This window comes from Mirounga angustirostris, unplaced genomic scaffold (assembly GCF_029215605.1).
Source record: "Mirounga angustirostris isolate CCGP_5_RB_7025 unplaced genomic scaffold, mMirAng1.0.hap1 SCAF_6, whole genome shotgun sequence".
Taxonomy (NCBI): Eukaryota; Metazoa; Chordata; class Mammalia; order Carnivora; family Phocidae; genus Mirounga; species Mirounga angustirostris.
The window spans coordinates 62665597-62683210 of NW_026991714.1; the positions used below are offsets into that span (position 1 = coordinate 62665597).

The 17614-nt window shown below is 39.1% G+C and overlaps 1 protein-coding gene across 4 annotated transcripts in view; it reads right to left on the bottom strand.

The window, feature by feature from the left end:
• Positions 1-17614, bottom strand: part of AKT3 (AKT serine/threonine kinase 3) — a 309013-nt gene that overhangs the window by 232416 nt on the left and 58983 nt on the right. For 2 of the 4 annotated variants that reach the window (XM_064594415.1, XM_064594414.1), the window contains exon 2: positions 13749-13810. The exons of the other annotated variants lie outside the window; for them this stretch is intronic. In XM_064594415.1, coding sequence (XP_064450485.1) covers positions 13749-13810 — 62 coding nt within the window. The remainder of the gene's footprint in view (positions 1-13748; positions 13811-17614) is intronic. 4 annotated transcript variants of the gene reach the window in all.

Genomic DNA, 17614 nt, shown 5'->3' on the forward strand with positions numbered 1-17614 from the left:
ATAGTAACTCCCCATCTCTCCCTCCCCCAGTTCCTAGCAACCACTACTCTACTTCCTATCTTTATGAATTTGACTACTCTAAGTACTTCATAGAAGTGGGATGGGATCATCCAGTATTTGTCCTCTGAGGCCAATTCTGTGCTATACTCCTTGCCTAACCACCCAAACTTCAGGTACTAAACAACTCGATTCGGGTCACTGATAAGACCACCATCACAGCAGGTGCACCTCACCAAATGGAACCAGCCTTGCCCTTGCCAAAGTACTCAATCAGAACAGAAGGATAGCCGGCCAAGGCCAGACTCTACTCCCATTCAGGTAAGCCCGTTCACTTTACCCGGGCTCCAAGGACTCACTGAATCCCAAATATTAAGTTTAAAGCTGAGGAGTTGACAGAACATCTTCCCTGGCTCCTGAAAATTCAACCAAGGAACAACAGTTTAGAAAGATTTCTCAAATCCCCGGGATCATCTGACAAGTCAGCTATGGCATCAATACGCACCAGTGAAGGGGCTGTCCCGGTTACCTAGCTGTCTGGGCCCAAATTAGACAATGACCATCACCCCAGGACTGTAGTAAGAGGTCTAATGATCTTGCTCTGCTTTGTCCTCAGCCACTTAAACATATGAAGTGATACACTAAGGCAAAGCACAAAGTACTCTGCCTGATAAGGATTTAATGTTAGCTAGAAAGAAACACCAGTTAACCTTAAGACATAATTTTTTCAAAGACAATTATATGAATGTATTTCAAGGAATATAATATATAAGCATTTTAAGAAATGTATGAAATATTTATTTTATTGTTAAAGCCAAAATGTCCAGAATTTTGGGTCTTTCGTCCAGGAATCTTTGTTGACTGAACTCCCGATATTCAAATCCATTATCTCATAAGAGATTACGATGTGGGGCGCCTGGGTGGCTCAGTCGTTAAGCATCTGCCTTCGGCTCAGGTCATGATCCCAGGGTCCTGGGATCAAGCCCCACATCAGGCTCTCTGCTCAGCGGGAGGCTGCTTCTCCCTCACCCACTCCCCCTGCTTGTGTTCTCTATCTAGCTGTCTCTCTCTGTGTCAAATAAATAAATAAAATCTTTAAAAAAAAAAAAAAGAGATTACGATGTGGGGTGCCTGGATGGCTCAGTCGGCTCAGGTCATGATCACAGGGTTGTGAGATCAAGCCCTGCATCAGACTCCGCACTGGGCGTGGAACCTGCTGAAGAGTCTCTCTCCCTCTGCTACTTCCTCCCCGCACTCCCAGCGCTTGCCCACACGCATACTCTCTCTCTCTCTCAAGTAAATAAAGAAATCTTTAAAAAACAAAAAAAGAAATTACGATGCTAGGCCAATTTCATAAAGTCAAAATTACAGTTTTTTGTCAGCATACCCAGTAATTGTAAATGAATAAAGCATCTCTAGTTCCCCCAAAATTTCTGAAAAAGAAGTTTAATATCTTCACAGTAACTCTTGAGTCTCTGAGAAGTTCTGGCATGTATTTAGTGACTCAACAATGTGAAATGGATAGATTTAAAATATGTTTATTTAAATTAATTTTTCATTCCTAGAGGCAAAAAAATAACCATTTATTCTCAGGCTAGATTGGTGATCATCTGTTCTCAAAATTTTTCATGTCAACAGAAAATACTAAAATAAAATCATAAACAATGAATTTACCATATATTTTTTAATTGCCAAATTTGAGACTCCTATGTAATGATTTGCTCAACCTAACACATCATTTTCCAGAAACAAGGTTTTTAGGGAAAGAAAGATTGTGTCAAAATGATCTTTTTTATATGACTTATGTAAAATCAATGATCCATCCTCTACAGATGGCTATGAAAGCATCCAAAAAAATGTTTCTATGTGACAGAGTGCATCATGCTCCACAAAATGGACTGTTTTCCATACTATTAATAAGACTATTAACAGATTTTCTCTCAAACACTTCTTTTCAAGACTAACAAGTCTTGAAGGGACTTAGGACTTGTCATTTCAGAAAAAAAGTAAGATATGTGAATGGTTAGCACTGACCTGAGCTCACCTGAGAGGCAAATTATGCACAGCAAGGTAAGGACTATTGACACTGCATTTAAAATGTAAATCCCCTAATCTTCCAATATCATTCACTCACTGTTCCAGAAACATTGCTAGAACTAAACCCAGTTTTCCAGACTGGGGCCAAGTATTTTATAGTGAATTTTAATGTTGGCTTATAGATCTGGTATCTGTCATTTACCTTCTTTAGGACTTAAAGACAGACTTAACTGAACAAAAAAATATTTTAACAACTTATGAAAGCAAAAAAAAAAAAATGCTATTTCTAAGTGTAATTACTCAACTATGAAATCAAATCAAATATCAGATTTTCCTACTGAATGAAAAATCATTATCCTTCTATTCTTCATTAAATACTGCCTACTAGCCACATAGAATTATATGGATTATTACTTGCATAAAGAAAAATGATCCAATTTGAAGTTCATTACTGCTGATAATTAATAAAACCAATCACTTAATTTATAAATCATCATTTATTCTACTAAAACTCCTATAAGTTTTAAATAGTAAATAATCAGCCTAGGGCGCCTGGGTGGCTCAGTTGGTTAAGCAACTGCCTTCGGCTTGGGTCATGATCCTGGAGTCCCTGGATCGAGTCCCGCATCGGGCTTCCTGCTCGGCGGGGAGTCTGCTTCTCCCTCTGACCCTCCCCTCTCTCATGTGCGCTCTCTCTCATTCTCTCTCTCTCAAATAAATAAATAAAATCTTTAAAAAAAAATAAAATAAAATAATCAGCCTATCCACTAGCATTTTGTTTCTGGAGATTTTAATCATTGTAACAATCGTACCAATTAAAGTCTTTAAAGTTTATATGCCCAGAATAAATCCCTGGTCATTTTTCATATTGGTAAGCTGTATTTCAGGGAATTTTGCTATCTTCAAAACTGAGTGTTCATAAATTTTATGAATTTTATTAAATGAATGAAAGCTAGTGCTTTCCAGTGAATTACGTGAAAGTTCACCTTCATTATCTAGCTTAAGGCTTGAAGTCAGAGCCCACCTGGGACAAAATATTCTAGCAGTCCCCTCAGGGACATTTGTCTTTGTTCCCATTGGCTAAAAGCATGCCAATTAACAAGAAAAATTTTACAACAGATTTAGAACAAGAAAGAATTCATAGAACAGATGTCCATACCAAAATTCTTCATAGGATACTCAAATTTAAATGAAGACAATTATGGTGATATCAAAAAAGTTTAGTAAATCAATTTGGAAGGTTTCTAGACAAGCTAGACCCACTAACTGCATGCAGATTTATAAAGTAAGTATATCCAAAACTACAGTAATACTTCAGAATAGCATCTGGAGTAGAGGCCGAAGGAGTGTTAAAGGTATCTCCCTAATAATTCTAGAATTTATGTATCCTCTCTCCTTGAGGGTTTAAAATCAATTCCCTTTCAGTTTATGTCCTTTTAGATGTAAATACGGCTCTTGCATTAATGTAAGAAGATCTGGAAAGCTCAGCCTTTCACTACCTTTTCCACTCCATCTAGGTCCTCAGCACACCGTTAAGAGGGGGAGACTTCCCTTGAACACCCTCCCCTCCCTGAGTCACTGTCAGCCTGAGCTCTCCTTTCAATGTGGACTGCTCTGAAGGACAGTTATAAAACTGTAGACTTACACACCCGATTACAAGCCTGTAAATTGTGGTAAAAACCCAACTTTTAAAAAATGAAAACTACGGCATGACCAAAAATTGCCTCTATTTGCAAAATTCCTAACTCGAGATTTCCTCTAACAATATGTTAGATACTATTTTAATAACAGAATGGTTAATTCCTTTTTTAATCTGTTGTCATAAATAAGCAATATTCAGAAAGTAAAAGTGGAAGGAAGGAAGGAAATTAGTCAAAATGCAAATAGTGAATCCTTCTGAGAGAAAAGTACAGCTAAATGTTGAAAATAAGTGCCAGTATGCGCTACACGGCAGCAAAGGTAACCACCTAACACTCCTTCTTGGCCCTCATTCAAGGGCAATTGCAGTTTAAATAATGTATATACTGAGACTATACTTCCCCAAACATGGGGTCTACCTAGTCAGAGAAGCACGCATGTGCACGTTGAGGGAAAAAATGAATGGCTACAGTTTTAAGAAACCCTTTCACTAAAATTTATGCCAACTTAGAATAGAATTACATGTTCATATTAACATTTAAATATAAATCATTAAATCCTGAGCAATGACCTCTAGAAAAGAAGACTGGTTTAAAAATACACTGTAACAAAGAATGGTAATGAAAGAAAAACACCAAAAAAGTCTATATTTAACTGGCTGCCCTGTCACTAGAAAGGTGCCCCATTACTACCATATGTTACTCAAATATGTTATCACACCTACAATTCATCATATGTCTCCCAAGAAATTAATTAGTTCTAACTTTTTCAACTTTGACAAAAACGTCTGCATCAGTCAGATCACTAGCTATTGCAAACATTTCAAAATTCAAAGCTTTCTTCAGCTTGTATTTAACCTTTTAATTACTATTAATGATTTACCAACATTTAGAACAGCATTCATTAGACAGATGTCTAATTCTAGAATTTTAAATAATGTAAAGTCATTTACACACACATTTACTTTTGGTGCACATTTACTAAGTTAATTTTTCAAAACAAAATTAATCGAAGGTCCAAAACCATTTACCATGATTTCACAGCTGCATTTAGGTTAAAGAACGCTTAAAATTTTCATTTTCTCTAAATATCTAAAAAGTCATAAGAAGTTGAGATCAGAGAACTTAGAGTAATAAATATATTCTATAATTATAAAATTTATATAAATTACAAGAAGGATACTTAAAGAGGACATGTTCATTTAAAAGAGATTTAACAAGCTACCATCAGTAAAAAGGAAACAAAAGTGACTAAGCAGAGAATTTTCATAAATAATTTCTTTACCAAACTTTTTTTAAATTTAAGATTTTTTTATTCATTCATTTGAGAAAGAGAGAGAGCAGAGCGTGCGAGAGAACATGAGTGGAGGGGAGGGGCAGAGGGATGAGCAGACTCCCCGCTGAGCAGGGAACTGGATGTGGGGCCCCATCCCAGGACCTGAGTCCAAGGCAGATGCTTAACCAACTGAGCCACTCAGGCGCCCCTTTACCAAACTTTGTAAAAGAGGGGAAAGAAAAGAGTCCTGTTTGATTTGAAATCACCAGCTGAGGCGATCCTCAACCATGCAAACCAGGTTCCATCCCCACTATTTTATTTAAACTACTCTGTGAAGGCTACCAATCACTTCCTAAGCATTCATTCAACAAACATCTGTTAAGCAATGAACGAAACAGACAAAATCCTGCTCTCACAGAGCTTACATTCTAATGGGAATGAAAGGGAAAACAAATGGAGTAAATGAGTGGTAGAAGTAAGTCTAAGTGAATAAGCAGGACTTTAGTGGTGCTAAGTACTAATGTCTCCTGATTCCCTGTTAACCAAACAAAAATCCACCAAACCACAAACAACAAAAGCTCACAGTGGCTTCAGTAAAGCCCTCAGAACACTAGTGGCTTCTCCTTCAGTTATCTAAACTAACAAAACAAGGGATGATCTAAAAATAATCTCCATCTAGGAAGGAATTAGATTTCCATTCCGAAGTTACTGATTGGGTTGAAGGAAGTGTTCGGGTCAGAATGAGGGCAGCCGCTGGAACCTGCTGGAACAGCCAAGCTGCGGGCAGCTTTCACTCCTCTCTCTGCACAGACCCAGGCTCCTGCCTCCTGCAGAGGAAAATGGGACCTGCGGACTACGTCATTGTGGAGCTGGAGAAAAACCTCAGAACTAGCAGAGGTCCTCTAGGGAGCTTTCCTTGACCTCCTCAAGGAGGCGTAAGCACTTCTACCTCTTCACGCCTAGATTCCATAAAAAACAGGAATGATGTTCTTATTTATGTTTGTATTCTCAGAACCTCTCTGAAGTCTGGCCCAGGAGTTTAACTGGATTTTCATTGATAAAAGCACTGTTTTAGAAAGATTATTCTGTAATACACTGTATGTTAACTAAATTGAACTTAAATAAAATATTAAAAAAGATTATTCTGATACAATAAAAGAAAAATTCGAAGTCTGAGGTTTATAACTGCTGTGAAATCATTTGTATTAGGTATAAGTGCACTGCTCTCTCCTGGGGCGCAAGGGAGAGTACCCATTCGTATTCGAATATCTATTAGGGTCTTACTATGTGGAAGGTTATATTAGAGGACATGAAAATGTAAATGACTGACATGGCTCTGTACCATCACAGAGGGTTTTTCCAGGGGGGGAAACCCATAATAAAAAAAAAATAAATAATAATTTTAGGCAGAAAGTTCTACGATGGAAATTTACAGGGTTGATTTACGTTGACATTCTATTGCTTTCATTAGACACTCAAAGGCTTCAGACTACTCTACATAGGACATATTGTAAGGGAAAGACAGGACCTTAGGGAGGTATTGCAGGAATACAGGTAAAGGGATTGGAAGTTCAATTCAAATCAATTATCTTTTAAGAAATATCACAATGCCTCATGTGCCATGAGGTGAGCATGAATAAAATCCCATCTTAGTCCCGAAGAAATTGAGGTTTTTTTTGTTTTTTTTTTTTAAAGATTTATTTATTTGACAGAGAGAGGGAGAGAGGGAACACAAGCAGGGGGAGTGGAAGAGGGAGAAGCAGGCTTCCTGCTGAGCAGGGAGCCCGATGCGGGGCTCAATCCCAGGACCCTGGGATCATGACATGAACTGAAGGCAGAGCTTAATGACTGAGCCACTCAGGTGCCCCAGGAGCTTGAGTTCTAATGACAGAAAGACGTGTACATAGATCATCCTGACAAGACAACGCAAGAGGTCTATGGAGTCACAGAGAAGAGCAGTGAGCTGACCTAAAAGGAGTTAGGAAGTTTCCTAAATGGAAGAAAAAAAAAAGCCTACAACAGTAAGAATAAAATGCAAATAACTTACATATTTTGAAGAAAGAATTACTAAGACAAGATAATAGCATGTGCAGAGGAGACTAAAGGAAGAGGAAGATAGAAACATTTCCAGCCTAGCGAGCTGAAGAAACTTGGTGATCTGTCAGTAAAGGAAAGCTGAAGGGGAATCAGAGTTAACAAAAAAGAAGTCGGGCTCAGTCTTGAAGATCCGAATTCATGAAGACACGGGGATATCCGCGGAAACTTTCAACTAGGGGCGCCTGAGTGGCTAGGCTGGTTAAGCAGCTGACTCTTGGTTTCGGCTCAGGTCATGATCCCTGGGTCCTGAAATCGAGCCCCACATGGGGCTCCCTGCTCGGTGCGGAACCTGCTTCTCCCTCTGCCTCTGCTCTTCTCCACACTCGCGTGCTCTCTCTCTCTCAAATAAATAAGTAAAATCTTTTAAAAAAATAAATATTCAACTAGAACATGAAAAAGAGTTTCTTTCATTCACTAGTAACAAATACTAGGGATTCGCTAACACACAGCTAACCTATCACACAGGTGAGAGAGCAGAACTAAGAGTTTGCAGAGAGGTCAGAAGAGGCTGGAGAACAGAGTAAGGATGGGGTATAGTAACATTCGGTGGGTATCAAAAGAAAATGTGTCCGTGAAAGAGCGTTCTGACACAGGGATGAACCAAGAAGGTCAGATGCCAAGGAAGCCAAGAGAGATGGGTGTCCAATAAGGAATGGGTAGTAAACAGTATTACATGATACAGACTCTTAGAAGGCCAAACAGTAAAGGCCACTGAATATGGTAAACAGAGGTAATGACTAGCTGTAGAGAAGAGTTTTATCATGCGTAAGTCCTAGTTAGTCACAATGAGGAGCATAAAGACTAATATATGAACCATATTCTTGTAACATAAATTTGTTATCTTATAAACATACCTAATACTTATTAGAAGAACTGAATATGTAACCAAATTTTTAAAATTATGTAAGAGTAACAGTAACAATTTCTGGTAATAGATAACTTTTATTTATTTTTTTTTTAAAGATTTTATTTATTTATTTGAGAGAGAGAATGAGAGAGAGAGAGCATGAGAGGGGGGAGGGTCAGAGGGAGAAGCAGGCTCCCTGCCGAGCAGGGAGCCCGATGCGGGACTCGATCCCAGGACTCCAGGATCATGACCTGAGCCGAAGGCAGTCGCTTAACCAACTGAGCCACCCAGGCGCCCTAGATAACTTTTAAAATAATTTGTTTTCCTAAGAAAAAAATTTCCAAGTTAAAAAATACTCAAATATGTTTTTTTAAAAAAATTCTTGTCATTTAGAGATAAATGGAGCATAGGTATGACACAATGTGACATCTGAGATTTGCTTCCATATAATCCAAGAGGTAAAAGAGTAAGTGGATATACAGTTGGCCATGAGTTGAAAATTTCTGAAGCTGGTATATTATTACATGGGTGTTGATTATGCTGTTCTCTCTACTTTTGTACATGTTTGAAATTTCCTAATAAAACATCTTATTACCTAAGAGAAAACAAAAATAAATATCTGTATTTATCCTAACTCTACAGTAAATCATGCTTACAAGGATCTGAAATTAACCTCAAACTGTCAAAAGGAATGAAAACAGTAGAATTTCTACAAACTGAACTTACAAAACATAAATACAAAAAAAAAAAAAAACAGCATAAACGAATTCTAGAAGCTAGCTTTGGTTTCATGACAATTTTAAATTATAAAATGCCATGGACTAAAATCTTACAATCAAATCATGAAATATAAATGCTAGGTTTTTCCCAAGAAAGTGACATACATATATGTATCTCATCATAACATAAGGTAATTAAATTACTTAAGGCAAAGGTCTCTGGCAGTCTTGCACAGGACAGAGGGAGGAGCTTAGATCTGTTACAGCTGACACCGGCTGGAAGCTGTTAATTCTCATATATTCTTCCTCATTTCCGTTACCAGATGTCTTTTCACCTAAATAATTCCAATTCATTCTGCAGGTCCCCATGTTACTCATTTCAGGAGTCTGACCCCAACTCCACACACTAGGAGAAAATGTCATTCCCTATCTTCCCACAGAACCCTATCTTCATCACATAAACTGTTCACTGTAGCACCATGAAGGGCTATGTCTTCTTAAAAATCTTATGGAGATAAAAATCACATATCACAGAAATCACCATTTTCAAGTGTACAATCTGTGGGTTTCAGGTTATTCACAAGGCTGTGTACCCATCACCACTGTCTTAATTCCAGAACTTCTCATCACGCCAGAAAGAAATGCTGAGCCCATCAGCAGTCCCTCCCCAGCCCCTCCTCCTCTTGGCCCCTGGCAACCACTACCCTGCTCTCTACCTATGGATTTGCCTATTCCACACATTTCATATAAATGGAATCATACAATACGTGACCGTTGTGTCTGACTTCTTCCACTTAGCATAATGTTTTCAAGGTACATCCATTTTGGAGCATGTATCAGTATTTCATTCCTTTTCTGGAGGAGTGATATTCCATTTTCTAAATTACACCATATTTTGTTTTTCCATACAACAGTTATTGGACATTTGGGTGATTTTCACTTTGGGGCTATTATGAATAATGCTACTATGAACATTCATATGCAAGTTTTATGGAAACACAGGATTTCAATTCTCTTGGGTCTATTTCTCTAGGTGTGGAACTGCTGGGTCATATGGTAACTCTGTGTTTAAGTTTTTTAGGAACTGCCGAACTGCCTTCCAAAGCAGCTTCACTGTGTTACAATTCCAGCAGCCTATGTGAGGGCCCCCCTGTCTCTGTGACCTCACCAACGCTTCCTATGATCTCTTTGATTACAGCCATCTTAGAGGGTATGAAGTGATTATCTCATGTCATTGTGATTTCCATTTCTCTGATGGCTAATGTTGAGCATTTTTCATGTATTATTGGTCCTTTGTGTATCTTCTCTGGAGAAATGTCAATTCGGATTCTTCACCATTTTTTATTTCTCTTTTATTGTCGTCTTTTATAGTTGAGTTATAAAAATTCTGTGATATGTTCTGGGTACTACACCTTTATTAGATATCTGTTACAGATATTTTCTCCCATTCTGTGGGTCATCTTTTCACTTTCTTTATAGTGTCCTCTGACCCAGAAAAGTTTTTAATTTTGATGAAGTCCAATTTATCAGCTTTTCATTTCAAAAGCTTGTGCTTTTGATGTCAAATCTAAAAAACTATTACCCAATCGAAGGTCACAAAGATTTACCCATTTTCTCCTAACAGATTTACAGTTTTAGTTCTCACGTTTAAGCCCCCTTTGAGTTACTTTTTATACATAATGTGAGGTAGGGGTTCAAATTCATTCTGTTGCATGTGGAAATCCAGTTGTCCCAGTACCATTTGTTGAAGACTATTCTTCCCCACTGACTAATCTTGCCACCCTTGTCAAACATCAACTGACCACAGATGTATGGGTTTTTCTGGACTCTCAATTTTCTTCCATCACCTATAGGTCTATATACTCCACGTCTTTTATTCCCTGCATGAAATGTGGGAAGCACTCAACAAAGGTTTTATAGTTAAAGAAATAATGAAAGGATGAAAGTTTTGAGCCAACCAATACCTCAGAGAGCATTATCCTATCCCATCATTTAAAAAGCAAAAAAACCGAGACCTAAAAGAAGTCAATTGATGAACTCAAAGGAAAGAACAAGAGACTGAGATAGGTCCAGAATTCACCTCTCCTAACTTCTGGTGCAGGGCTCTTTCCATAATGTCATATGGCTTCTCAAGTAAATCAAGTTGCTTTCACATCTGGCAATGTGCATGTGAAAACCGCATGTACATGAGAGACCAGCATGTATGAGAAGACTTAATCAAAGGGGAACCTTCCTAAGTGTAACTCACCAAACAGCCTTACAACCAAACTGGGCCAGAAAATAATATACCACTGAATATAATGTTTCCCTCCAGCCAACTGTCCTCTTACTGTATTTTCAGCTCAAGAACACAGCTAGTCTGTCCTGAGACAGACACTTTCAGTCCTGAAATTATTCTAAATGGAAGAAAACCATCTGTGCCACAGTAAAGATGATAAAGCGATCAGGTGCCTAGTTCCATTACCCTCCTCTCTTCATTTCCCACCAACATTGTGACCCTTCACACACTACTAAGTGTTGTGAACAAGGCAGAAATCGACAATCAACATTTATTGTAAAGATTTATTTTTATTTATTTTATCAACCATCAACATTAATCTAACTTTGCTTGACCGACCAGAAATTTATCTGCCTGCTTCCAAAAACCAGAGAAATTTAAGAGCAGAGAGCAGAAACATAAAGGGAAACAAATGAACAGCTAGCGAGAAGACCAGTTTTCTAAAAGATATATGGGGAGGAAAAGAAGATACATGACCACGTAAAACTTAGGGGAAAAGGGAAGAGGCGAAGCATTCGAGCTTAATGGCTGCAGCTACATGTCCATGTGAGGGAACCGCTGTCGGTACAGATGCTCCACACATAGTACACCTAAGACAGCTTCTTATAGTCGAGGACATAGTCCAACTTCAGTGAAATGACACCCTCTTCCCCGAACCTCTCCATGAGCCCCCCAAGCACAGCTAGCTGCTCCTTCCAGAGTGTACCCTCCCCTCCTGCACACCTGCATTACTCTACAAGGAGAGTGTACAAGCATCAGGGCTGGCCAATCTGCTAAAAAACAAACCAACCTGAGTATGATTAGAACAACGCTGCAGTTGTTGGCCATCTCTGCTAATAAGGCCTTTCTCGGTTCCTAGCCAAAAGCCCAATGGGAGGTCCCAGTAAGAGACTTAAGGGACCAACAAGCAGCAGGTCTATGTGGTGATGGACAAGGGAGCTGGGGAATGGTCTCTAGAGAACCAGGTAAAGGAATTCTTGAGGGCAAGATATTGTATGTTCATCACAAAGAGGTCTGGGTAAAACGGAAGAATACAGTGACTGGGAAAGGCTGGTCTGGAGGTGAAGGTAAAAGCTTTGGAGTCTGGAAGTCCTGATTTTAAGATGTGCCTCCACTGTAACCTCTTTAGAAAGGTCACTTGGTCTCTGTGTCTTTTTCAAGTCCTCTTTTGTGAAATGTGAATGAGAATGTGGATCTCACTGTAAGGATCAAATGGTAGATGTCGTGTTGATCGAGGGCCCAGTCCAGATCCCCACACACTAGCAGGTAACGGGCCTCTTGCTGTGTTCATTCTTTCCCACCCAGCAACAGGCTGGGTTCTGGGGGCAGAGTCAAAAAACCCTCTTCCCTAAAAATATTTCCTGCAACAGATGTCAGTGTTTGAGGTTTTACCATAAGGAAATTCTGTTTGGATTTTCAAGAGCCCCAATTAAATGTAAAATAATCTGCCATTAAGTGTGTCTGTTCATCTCTCAGAAATAACCTGTCAAGGCCCAAAAGTACTGGGGTCTCCCCTGATCGTGATAAAACAGGGCAAGGCCTATGGAGGGTGACCCCAAATGAGGAGGTTGAAGGAATAAGAAAAAAAAAGCAGTAAAAGAGTCCCAGAGACAAAGTTTTTCTAGTATTTATCCTATTATGCTCAGTCTCATCTAACTGTACCACTACATCCATTGTTAGAAAACTCATAAATTCACCAGTAAACCAAGACAACCAATTTAAGGTTATTTTTACATTACAAAATAGAAACCCCTGCCATAGATCCAGACCCACAGATTTTCCCCCTTTCTTTAATGGGCTCCACTTTCACAGGCTCCGTTCCTTTTTTGATGTCAATTTACTGCCCTCTTCCCTTTGTTTGTATCACTGCTGCAATATTATGTTGTATAAAATCATAACTCTGAGTTTATATAAGTAATAAAGTTAGGGGCGCCTGGGTGGCTCAGTCGTTAAGTGTCTGCCTTGGGCTCAGGTCATGATCCTGGGGTCCTGGGATCGAGCCCCGCATCGGGCTCCTTCCTCGGCAGGAAGCCTGCTTCTCCCTCTCCCGCTCCCCCTGCTTGTGTTCCCTCTCGCTGTGTCTCTCTCTGTCAAATAAATAAATAAAATCTTAAAAAAAAAAAAGTAATAATAAAGTTAATCTTGGGCACACATCATTTTTCTTCTGAATGAAAATGTGTCACTTGATAATTATTTTATGTTAATATTCATTACATATCACATCGATCTAAGTTTTCTTTACTTTCTCTCAAGTTTGACTTCTGTGGCTCCAGAAGCATATTTGTCTGCCAATTACAACTAAAATGGTATCTATTATTAAGAGTTGTGATTTTTATTATTAAAACAAAAAAGAAGGGTGCCTGGGTGGCTCAGTTGGTTAAGCGACTGCCTTTGGCTCAGGTCATGATCCTGGAGTCCCAGGATCGAGTCCTGCATCAGGCTCCCTGCTCAGCAGGGAGTCTGCTTCTCCCTCTGACCCTCCCCCTTCTCATGTGCTCTCTCTCTCTCTCTCTCTCTCTCAAATAAATAAATAAAATCTTTAAAACAAAAACAAAAAAAACAAAAAAGAAAAGTCCCAAACTGCATTTTAATGATGTGCTTTTGACCACTATCGCCAAAGAAACGCTGAGCCCTGGGATCAACTGTCTGCCGTTTCCCCAAACTGTCAACTGTGTGCTGAGTCACTGTGTGAATTTGACAAAATCTTAGTACAGATGGCATGATAACTATGCCACCCAAATTATTAATACAATTGACGTAAGACAAAAACCATCACAGTCTCTCTAGTTTTATATCTGTTATTAAGGAGAAACCACTACCACTCTTCCCCAAGTTCCAACCCAAATTCTCAGTCACTCACCCGCCCTCCATCTTACGAATCCTGTGCTTCCTCTCCGCCTGTGGGCTCCACCAAAGGGGACTCTATAAAGTAAATGTGGAGACAATTATTGCCAAAAGTGAAAGAATTAGAGAGTCTTAATAGTTCTAGAAAGGCTCATAAATTAAGTCCTCGATTCATTTAGAGAGGAGAAAGTCAAAACCCAAACACTAGTGAGTAGGAACAGATGATACTCCAATTTTAAAATATCAGAACAAGTCTAATGTTTGAAATACAACTTTTCAAAATCCAGCAAAACAGAACTAGTAGTATTTGTGGAGAAAGATCTCCAAGGCACTTCTGTTTTCCTGGACTAACAGAAAAACTCAACCTATCAATGAAACCAGAGAAAAGAAAAGAAAGATTTGAATAAAAACAAATTAAGAAGTACATTTTAAAGGTCACAGACATGTACAGAATATTAAAGTTCTCTTTTCTTCTACTGTGAGCATAGTTGGGCTCCATCTCTAAGCCGGACAATAGCATCTACCTTCTCCTCCCCTGTGGATAGAGCACAGTGGCATCTCCCGCCCTTCTCCCTTCTTAATTAATATATTATTACACATTATTAATATTAATATTATTACACATTAATATTATATTAATATTATCACACATTCCCCATCAATGAAGAGCAAAATCACCAGATCATTTCGAATTTTCCTCCATTACCCCATATGTAAAATTTATACCAAGTCAAAATAATGATAATAGGAGGTTAAATAAACACAACACTTGTTATGTTAGAGGCTCAGTGCTAAATGCTTTCCATAAATTACTTAATTGGCACAACCACTGTATAAGACAGTGTTACGGATGGAAAGTTTATGTCCCCCTCACCACCACCACCAAAGTCATATATGGAAGCCCTAACTCCCCACCTGACGGTGTTTGGAGATGGGCCCTTTGGTAGGTAATTATATTTAGATGAGGTAGTAAGGGGAGACCCGCATGATAGGATCAGCATCCTTATAAAGGAATATACCAGAGAGCTTGTTCTGTCTTTCTCCACCACGTGACGATACAACAAGGAGGTGCTGCCCACGAGCCAAGAAGACAGTCCTCACCAGAACCCAATCATGCTGGCACCCCGTGTTCAGATTCCCCACTCTTTAGAACTGTGAGAAAAAGCTCTCTGCTTTTTAAGCTGCTCGGTCTCTGGTATTTTGTAATGGCAGCCCAAGCTCACGAATTCCCCATTTTACAGATGAGACAATTATGGCTTAGACAGGCTTAAATAACTTCTCTACAGTGGACTCTAATTACAGCAGCAGAGCCAGGATTTAAACCTGGTTTTTAACCAACACCACTCCACTGATGTCTCTAATACCCTCTACTGAGGGTCTAATATGTATCACCAACTGTGCTTAGTGTAAGAGATCAAAATAAGGTCCCCTTAAGGAACTCACGCGTCTAATCATACATTATAGATAAACATACAGATTGCCAAGGTTTCCTTGAGGTTTGATACTGAAGAAATATTTACTGCAATAAACAGAAAAACCATCAAACAATGATACATCGTGGTAAGTGTTACATGAGTGGGTCACATAAAGCAACACAGGTCTGCAGGAGAAAGCAGTTAACTCTGGGGGTGATTAAGACGATGACTGTGAGATACAGAGAGTATGAAAAAGGTTCTAAAAGAAATAAATGAAACACAGTCAGAACAGGGCATGATTAATTACTTTTGGAGGGAATTTACCAGGGATTAGGAGCAGAAGTAACACATAAGCTGTCTCTTCAAAGATGAATAGACTCTCATTACTGGAATAACATGATTCCAGATTGAATAGACTGTATGGAAAAAGCACAGAGTTTGAAAATGTGACTGGCTACTCTTTCTGATCCTGTATTCAACACTGTAGCTTACGGTATAAAATATCTTCACAGGTACCCCATTGTCGCATCTCCTCGTTTTTCAAACCACCCTACACAAAGCATAAAAGTCATCATCCTAAAACACAGATCGGATTGACATCCCGTTCAGAAACATTCCATAGTCCTACTCTGCCCACAAGATGCTATTTAAATTCCTGAGACTAGAATGTTCGACCTCTCACAATCTGTGCCTGTTTTTCCTTTCCTTCCCCATTCACCTTGAGTCATGATTCCTCTCTGCTGAAGCTCCACCAGACTATGTACTGCTCCCCCACAGGGCCTGTGGAAATGTCTCCATCTGGACTCGGGCCCAGCTTCCAGACCCATGCCAAAGACCTCCCGTGGAAGCATAACTTTGCCTACGATCTCATTTACGAGACCGGCCTCACGTTAGTTACATCCCTGCGTGTCTGTCTCCAGGAAAGACTGTAGTAGCTGCTTGAAGGATGGCCCAGACCCTACAGGCAAAGATCTTAAAAAAAAAACAAAACACGGCAGATCTTTGAGCGTCTGCATCAGGGTACTAGAAAGAGGCCGATCGTTACAATGCAGTGTGATAAGAGCGATAATAGACAAATACAGGGCGCATGTGAGAGAATCACCTAACTCAGCCTGCAGAGAAGATGACAAACAGATTCTTAAAAGGTGAATATGAAGAAGACATAGGTAAAACAGGCACAGATATGAAATAGCGCCATGTGTGAGAAGGACCGGAAGAAATTCAATGTTGCTAGAATGTGAAACACGGAGCCAGAAATGGCAAAGTAAAAACCTAAAGAGATGAAGGGCTTTATATAGTGTGTTAACGAACATTATGCTGTGGGTCAGCAGCTCAGAATTACCAAGTCCAAGTTTGTGCTGTGTCAACACTAACTTTAAGCTATACCAGAAACATTTTAGAGTAATTAGGTAGTATCTTCACATGTCACAAATCAAACAGATTTATTTTAATATTTATTTATTTGAGACAGACAGAGAGAAAGAGCACAAGCAAGGGGGAGGAGCAGAGGGAGAGGGAGAACCCACAAGCAGACTCCCCACAGAGCAGGGAGCCCGACACGGGGCTCAATCCCAGGAAGGCAGATGCTTAACGCACTGAGCCACCCAGGCACCCCTATCACAAATCAAACAGATTAAAAGAGTCTGTCACACCCCTGTCTGTCATCTGCCCAGTTCATACCCTGCTTTCTGGGGTAAAGCATTAGTTTCTTATTTTTCCTTCCAGACTTCCTTTACACCAATTTAAGCAACTACAACTACATAATCTTATTTCCTCCCCTTTACACAGAAAGTAATACATAATATGTTCTGCACTTGGCTCTTTTCCTCTTTAATTGCAGTAATTTTTCCATAATTTTCCATATAAATACTATTCTTCCTACTCCTTTTCAAATGTATAATATCCATTGCATTGCTGTATCAAAATTTACTCAACCAATCCACTATTAATAGACATTTTTCCCACTCTGCTGCACTAAGTTATTTTGGTTCACACATATAAAGAATCTAGCCTCATGCAGATATGGGGAGAAAAAACTAATAAACTTTTTGGGTTAGTGTGGATAATCTCCAGATCTTTTACTATTAACATACAGTATTTGTATGAATAATCCTGTACATACGTCATTATGAAATATGCAAACGTACCTGTAGGACACATTCCCAGAAGTAGGAATATACATTCGTAATTTTGATATATATTATCAAATTGTCCCAGAGGGATGGAACCAGTGCAGACTAAGCAATGACAGTACCTCGTTCCCCACAGAAAGGACAGAATCTTAGGAAACTCGACCCTTTAAAAACTTAATCTAGGAAGAACAATCCAGAAGAAGAATGAGAAAAGCAGGCAAAGAAGTTAACAAAAGAGGAACTATGGGTTTCTAGAAGTCAAGCAAGAAAAGATGATTGTTCATTAGTGTCAAATATATAGCAAAGAGATCTACTAAAATAATAATTAACTAAAA